Genomic DNA, 7837 nt, shown 5'->3' with positions numbered 1-7837 from the left:
TGCGGCGGCCGCCGAGGAGGAGGAGCTGCAGGCTCGCGAGCGGATGCTGTGCGGCGAAGCGCGCGGAGGGCGCGGGGGGCGCGGGGGGCGCGGGGGGCGAGGGTGTGGCCCTGCAGCGCAACATCACGCTGCTCAACGGCGTGGCCATCATCGTGGGCACCATCATCGGCTCGGGCATCTTCGTGACACCCACTGGTGTGCTCAAGGAGGCGGGCTCGCCCGGGCTGTCGCTGGTGATCTGGGCCGTTTGCGGCGTCTTCTCTATCGTGGGCGCGCTCTGTTACGCCGAACTGGGCACCACCATCTCCAAGTCGGGCGGGGACTATGCCTATATGCTCGAGGTCTACGGCTCGCTGCCCGCCTTCCTCAAGCTCTGGATCGAGCTGCTCATCATCCGACCCTCCTCGCAGTACATCGTGGCGCTGGTCTTCGCCACCTACCTTCTCAAACCGCTCTTCCCTACCTGCCCGGTGCCCGATGAGGCCGCCAAGCTCGTGGCCTGCCTCTGCGTGCGTGAGTACCACCGCGGGACCCGCCTGGGTGGGGTGGGGGGACCCCGGGCCATCCCTCATCCCCGAGCCCCCGGCCATCTTCAAAACCCCGGGCCATTTGGAATCCCCAGGCCATCGCTGCGGTTCTAGGCTAAGGTCTGGAACCCACGTGCGTCTCATTCATTCGTTTACACATCACCTTGGGAATTCCGCAGCGACAGACAGCGTGGTTCTTGCACCCTGTCGCTTGTGGGCGGTCCGCTTCCCCACCTGGTCCATTCAGATCCGGTGGAGCTGAGCAATATCCCCTTTCTCGGGAAGCACCCACGTGGAGTGAAACGCGAATTTCCTGCTTGCTGTTTGAGCTCCCCAGTTCTGTTTTATGGAGACAAATTGTGGTTTAAAAAAAATTCACTCATAGCTCCTTTCCAGACCAGCTTATTAGGAACCAGCAGAGGCTGACTCATACAAAAAACATAGTGATAAAATTCTGTGTAGGCAGCAGTGTCTGAATCCCCTGAAGATTACCATAAGTAGTAAAAGAGGGGTGCTTGGCTGAAAATTAAATTTGGGTGCAGGGACTCCCAAGTTGTGCTGACAGTCAATGGCCATAGTCCTAAGTTGGTGGGCACTGTGCTAGTATATTGGTAGACGTGGTCCTAGTATGTTGGTGGACACACTGTTAGTATATTGGTGAGCATGGTCCAATTTAAAATTTGGTTTTAAATTTGTTATACAAAATTTCCTGGGGGCCAGAGACCAAAGAAAGGATGACAACATCATTACACTGAGAACTTACATAGGAGGCACATCTTGGGCGTTGGCAAGACAACATAGCTATCATCTCCGCCATGTGGCAGGTGCTAAAGAATTACATAGGACAGGGCAGGGTGGAAAGGGGCACTGGGGTATGACCTGCCCCTGATAAGGGGAAAACACCTTATTACATACTTGCCCCGGGCAGAGCAAGGGCTGGTTCCAGGAACCAGCACATTTGGAACATAGGGAAGGGATCCGAGGGTCTATGAGGGGATTTATGGAAAGTAATCTCTTCTTCCTAGATCTAGCTGGATCTAGCATGAAGGTCCGGCATCAGTCAGGCCACGGTCCCCTTCATGGAATAGTCTCTCTTCCACACTACAGTGTTAGTATGTTGATGGGCATGGTCCTGGTAGGTTGGTAGGCATGTTCCTGGTATGTTCTTCACCTAAGAGTAAACCAGGCTGGAGAAAATTGCTGCTTTGCAAAAACAGTTTTCTTATGGGATTTCCGAAAAAAATTAATTTATACCAAATGTAATGTGATTTTTCTTAAAGGCCGTTGGCAGTTTTTCTGCCTACCTATTGGCCAACCTCTAGGGAGGCTTGCAAATGGAAGTGTCCTGCTTTCAGAGTTGCCACCTTGAGCATTTGCCCAAATCTCAGTCGTGTATATAAGTACAGAGGTGGCAGGTTACATTCCTGGTTTCAGATCGGAGCGTGAAACTCAGGGACTGTGCCGTTACTTGAAGTGGCTTCTGCCTGGCCATGCCTGCTGGTCTTATTGGGCTTGTAGAGCCTGTGGCCCGAGTTTCCTGCCTGTGTCACTGTGCCACGGGGGCAGGTATTTTAGAACTCTGAGACATGCTCCGGAACGTGGCGTGTCCTGAAGGCAGAACTCAGTGCAGCTCTGTTTGGCTGCTGGGATCACCTGCTTTCCTGAGAACTTGAACAGGCAGGCAGTCACACGGGGCGAAGGGACAGAGTATTTGCCTTGTTAATGTAAAAAAACATTGAAACCTGTAAAGAATTTTGTGAGTTTATTTGAGCCAAACTGTCAACATATGCCAGGAAGCAGAACCTCAACGAATTGAGATAATGCTCTGGAGAATGGCGGGTTATATCTGTATTTACACATTGCAATCAAAGGAAAGGGATGTAGGTGGGTTACATGAAATTCATTGGTGATAGATTAAGGAGGTGGGATAAAGCAAAGCGGGGAAACCTCTGGGTTAGGATAAAAAGTGAAATGACGGACATGTGCTTCTTTTACATAGATGGATACAGGATAGTTTTACATAATTAACAGTTGACAATTAACTTGATAACAATAACAATGAGGGACTGTCCTGGTGCCCTGGGGGATCCGGAAAAAAGGGAAGTTACAAGTTACCCATACATTTCGCAGATATGTTATCTTAGAGGCAAAAAGACAAATGGGCTCAGTAAAGATCTAAGTTGATCTCTGTCAGGGAAAATACTGGCCTAGGACATGACTACCCACTACAACCTGTTTGTAGTTAAATATTTAATTTTCAGACCATCTTTTGTGGTTATTTTAGGTCTCTGAGTTTGCAAGACTGCCATGCAGGCCTCCCCTGAGCTTGTCAGGTTAGCATGTGGCCCCTTTCGTTCACAGTCTTTTAGGGGCAGAGGGTCTCAATGATATGAATCTCAGTTTTAAAAACTTTGGTCTAGCCGAAACCGGTTTGGCTCAGTGGATAGAGCGTCGGCCTGCGGACTGAAAGGTCCTGGGTTCGATTCCGGTCAAGGGCATGTACGTTGGTTGCGGGCACATCCCCAGTAGGAGATGTGCAGGAGGCAGCTGGTCGATGTTTCTCTCTCATCGATGTTTCTAACTCTCTATCCCTCTCCCTTCCTCTCTGTAAAAAATCAATAAAATATATTTAAAAAAAAATAAAATAAAAACTTTGGTCTAAATCTAGGAATAGTCATAGCAATAGTCTATGTGCCTGAGAACAGGAAAGCCTCTGGCTTCTGGTGGACTTTGAGATGAGGGTTTTATGGGGTGATGCATTGGACTGGCTAAGGAAAAGCCCCTCTAAAGCAGTGGTTCTCAACCTTCCTAATGCCGCAACCCTTTAATACATACAGTTCCTCATGTTGTGGTAACCCCCAACCATAAAATTATTTTCGTTGCTACTTCATAACTGTAATTTTGCTACTGTTATGAATCGTAATGTAAATATCTGATATGCAGGATGTATTTTCATTGTTACAAATTGAACATAATTAAAGCATAGTGATTAATCACAAAAACAATATGTAATTATATATGTGTTTTCCGATGGTCTTAGGCGACCCCTGTGAAAGGGTCGTTCGACCCCCAAAGGGGTCACGACCCACAGGTTGAGTACCGCCGCTCTAAAGGCAAGATAAGCCCTAGCTGGTTTGGCTCAGTGGAGAGCGTCATGGCCTATGGACTGAAGGGCCCGGGGTTTGATTCCCGTCAAGGGCTCATGCCCGGGTTGTGGGCTCGATCCCCAGTAGGGGGCATGCAGGAAGCAGCCAATCAATGATTCTCTCTCATCATTGATGTTTCTATCTCTCTCTCCCTTCCTCTCAAATCAATAAAAATATATTGAAGGCAGGATGCCTTTGTTGGGTTGTTTGGTCATTAGGAGAAGTTTAATTGTCCAATTTTCATTGCTAGATACGATATGTTTGGGCCCAGCATGTACATAATGAAATAGATAGTATCGTTAAAGGGCCCCCTCTCTAGTCTTTAAAAATGGATCCCTTACTTTCTTAAACTTTTGGGTTTACGTAGGTAAATCCTCAGATTCTAGTGGGCTGCCGTGGATACGCTCTGGCCAGTGCTCCAGCTCACTTCTGTTCTGGCGTTGCCAGCCTAGTGGAGTAGGTCATGCCAGTAGCACCCCTCCCCCTAAGAGTGAGGGCAGCTTTCGTAGCCCTTTTTCTTGGAACCTCCTGTATGAATGTGATACGTGTGTGTGTGTGTGTGTGTGTGTGTGTGTGTGGCTTTTTCTGATGCAAAGAGGATTTTCAGTGACGCAGAGGGATGTACTGCCTGCAAGAGCAAGCGCTAGTCTAGAGCCTTACTTGGCGGGGATAGGAACATGGCTTGTCCAAGGCTGACAGCCTACTGAACTGGCCTGGCTGTTCTCACCTAGAACAGTTAAACCTCAGTTCCGGGACATCTCTGATCTGGAACAATGCTGTCACAGAAAAAATGTCTCCATTTTAGAAAAAGACTTCAGCTCTCAACCTGATGACCCTTTCATGCTGATACATCAGCATAACAAAAAGTGTCTCTCAGGCCACAAATAAAGGAGGGGGGGTGAGTCAGTGCTGTGAATATTTTCTCCTTTTTTTTTTTTTGTTGCTGGTAAAATGGATGTTTAGCACAATTTTAAAACATGCAGAGGCCATCAAGTGTGCTGATGTTGCTAAGGGTGTGAAAGTGCTCATAAAACACCGATCACAGGAATTGAAGAGGTAGAATAACTGTTGTTGGTTTGAATGAAGAAAAAGCAGTCAGCCAGTGGTGACCACATTTCCGAGGTAGTGATAAGTGAAAAAGCAGGATGCTGCACCCCTGGAATGAATGCTGGAAGTGATTAGTTCAAGGCTAGAAGGGTGTGGTCGATAAATTTAAGAAGTGTTTGTTTACAGATTAAACAGCACATTAGACATGTACTGTATATAAGAAAGGTTAAAACAGGGAATCATGGGTCTGGAACGAATTAATTCAATTTACATTATTTCTAATGGAAAGAAATGGTTCGGTGTTCGAACAAATTGCTTCTCAAGCAGCCTTCCGGAACGCATTAAGTTTGAGAACCGAGGTTCCACTATACAGTGAAAGGTCATGGCTGTTCAGGAAGGGGACTTCTGAGAAGGCAGTGAAAGTTCCCACAGAAAAGCCACAGAGTTCCTGAGTGCTCTTTAATTATTGCTCAAAAACTGGGTTCTAACTCTTTCTTGGTGACCATGTGGAATTTGATATAAGACTGGGTTTACATGGGTTATTTACTGCTTAATGAAAACTTGTTAGTGGCTGCTGAAATCAGATGAGTCTGGGTTCTTTTTTTTTCTTTTTCTTTTTTATTTTATTGATTTCTTACAGAGAGGAAGGGAGAGAGACAGAGAGTCAGAAACATCGATGAGAGAGAAACACTGATCAGCTGCCCCCCGCACACCCCCCACTGGGAATGTGCCCGCAACCAAGGCACACGCCCCTGACCGGAATCGAACCCGGAACCCCTCAGTCCGCAGGCCGACGCTCCATCCACTGGGCCAAACCAGTCAGGGCTGAGTCTGGGTTCTGTGTGTGTGACAGAGTCACTCAGGTTGGAGTTGAGTTCTTGCCAGCTGGGTTTGCTTGGGCAGTTTATCCTCCCTTCCTGGGCCACTGTTTTGTAAAATGTCTGGAGCGGCCCGGCTGGGGGCTCACGGGCCGGCCAAGGACAAGGACAGGGTCTTGTATGTGAGAGCAGCTGTGGTTCAGAGACACAGCGGTGGCCTCATTGGTCCTTTATCTCAGGGGAGGCGCTCTCAGAAAAAGGGATCTGAACAGGTCCCCTTCGTATGCTGAATTATGAAAAGGACTTGGAGCCTATCAGAGTCTGGTCACTCCTACCCAGGACGCGTAGCTGTCAGGGAAGTGGCCGCAGCAGACCACTGGTTGCCCACCCTCCTCTCTCCCTCTCCTAGTTGGGTGAGGGTAGGACCGTGCCCACTGGGACAGCCCCCACACTTGGACTTGCTGGTTACTTGAGGAACTTAGGTTGGTCAACTGGTGGCTGAGAATGGGACTCTGGGTCACTGGGTCCCCTTCCTGCATGGTGGCCCCTCTTGAGGTCTGAAGAGCACGTTCTGCCTTCTCATAGAGACAGACAATTGGCCAGGGCTCCCCTAGACTGAGTTAGGCCCCCACCATGACCCTGACTTGGGCAGACACACCTATGGGGGGTGGGGCATGCTCAGCTGTTGGTCCTCTGGGACCTCTGGCCTGCAATATTTGCGCCTATGCTGTGCGTGTGGACAGACCTGGGTTCTGTTCTGAGGAATTCACTGGGAATGCCAAGAATTCACTGGGAATGCCAAGCCTCAATTTACACATATGTGACGTAGGGATTTGTCACAGCTCTGCCTGGGTGTTTTTGAGGACTCTAGGCCATAGGGACCCGGTTACACTGTGGCTGTGACTTACTCTCCACACTGCCCTCTGTCACCTATAACATCTTGGGCTGCCCTAGAGCTTTCTCTTCTCTGGTTTAGGGAAAAGAAGGAAGAGAGAGGATGGCCCGGCTGGTGTGGCTCAGCTGTTGAACGTCGACCTATGAACCAGGAGGTTACAGGTTCAATTCCTGGTCAGGGCACATGTCAGGATTTCAGGCTCAATTCCCAGTAGGGGGCATGCAAGAGGCAGCCAAGCAATGATTCTCTCTCATCATTGATGTTTTTATCTCTCCCTCTCCCTCTGCAATCAATAAAAATATATTTTAAAAAAAGAAGAAGAAGAGAAGGAGAGGGTGGAGAGAAGGAAAAAGCCCGGAGCTTGGTGGCGGCGGAGGCGGTGGTGGTAAATGCTAACCTGCTGTCAGCTCCTCCAGGTCGGGGTGAAGGGCATAGATGAAGTGTAGGTTTGGTGTCTGTGGGGTGAGCCATGGCCAGCTGACTTGCAGGTAAGTTGGTCAATTGGGGTGATGACCAGAGTGGGGACGGCAGACCATAACAGCACCTTCCATCCCCCAGTCTTCTAGCTGCCTGGCTCGTTTCCATTAGTGCCTGCGGACAGTGACCCTGCTTCTGGGGGTGTGGGAACCCCTACAATGTGTCCAATACCGTGTCCCTAGGACTCCAGCCAGGCCTGTCACAGTGAAGCCTGATTTAGGGTGATTGGCCGCCTGCCAGCTGCCAGGGCTAAGCTCCTTGATGTGTGAAGCAAAGGCTTCTGGGTGTTTCGAAGGAGCTGGTGATCCTAGAATCGCAAGCTGTGAGCTCAGTGCAGACGACAGCCTAGTAATTAGCCCTGAAATCCGACTAGCCCTCCAGACATGAAAGTGGTCTGGCCCAGTCAGGACTGGGGCCAAATTCTGTGTGGTCCTTCACAGAAGCATTGACCCCAGGGAGTGGGAGATGCCGGCGAATATTTCTCACCCTTTTCCCTGGGTCACAGCCCCTTTGATAATCCCATGGAATGCGCAGGCTCTGCACAGAAATGGGTACCAGGCATGTTCACTACAAACTGTGTGGCCCTAGGGCAGTGGTCGGCAAACTGCGGCTCGAGAGCCACATGCGGCTCTTTGGCCCCTTGAGTGTGGCTCTTCCACAAAATACCGACTTCTGCGCATGGGGCACAAAGTTTCAATCACACTGTACATGCGCGGCCCGCACGTGGTATTTTGTGACCACACCCCGCAGCCACAGCAATCTTTGTGTCACTCATCTCTGCGGGTCTCGCTGGGGGGTGGTGCTCCGAGAACACAGGACCGCTACTTCGCAGGCGCGTCCACGATTGACGTGCATCAGTACTGGAATTACGTAAACTGTCCCTATGTTCCGGCGTCAGCACTTTCCTCTTACGCACGACACAGACCA

At 49.7% G+C, this 7837-nt stretch overlaps 1 protein-coding gene across 1 annotated transcript in view; it reads left to right on the top strand.

Moving 5' to 3' along the window:
- Position 1: 1 nt before the first annotated feature.
- Positions 2 to 7837, top strand: part of SLC7A5 (solute carrier family 7 member 5) — a gene marked incomplete at its 5' end in the record, with an annotated part of 36258 nt that continues 28422 nt past the window's right edge. Inside the window, 2 exon segments of the mRNA XM_006097361.3 lie at positions 2 to 48; positions 50 to 513. Coding sequence (XP_006097423.1) covers positions 2 to 48; positions 50 to 513 — 511 coding nt within the window.

The sequence above is a fragment of the Myotis lucifugus genome, unplaced genomic scaffold (genome assembly GCF_000147115.1).
Source record: "Myotis lucifugus unplaced genomic scaffold, Myoluc2.0 scaffold_198, whole genome shotgun sequence".
Lineage (NCBI taxonomy): Eukaryota > Metazoa > Chordata > Mammalia > Chiroptera > Vespertilionidae > Myotis > Myotis lucifugus.
This window is presented reverse-complemented; position numbering and strand designations above follow the sequence as displayed.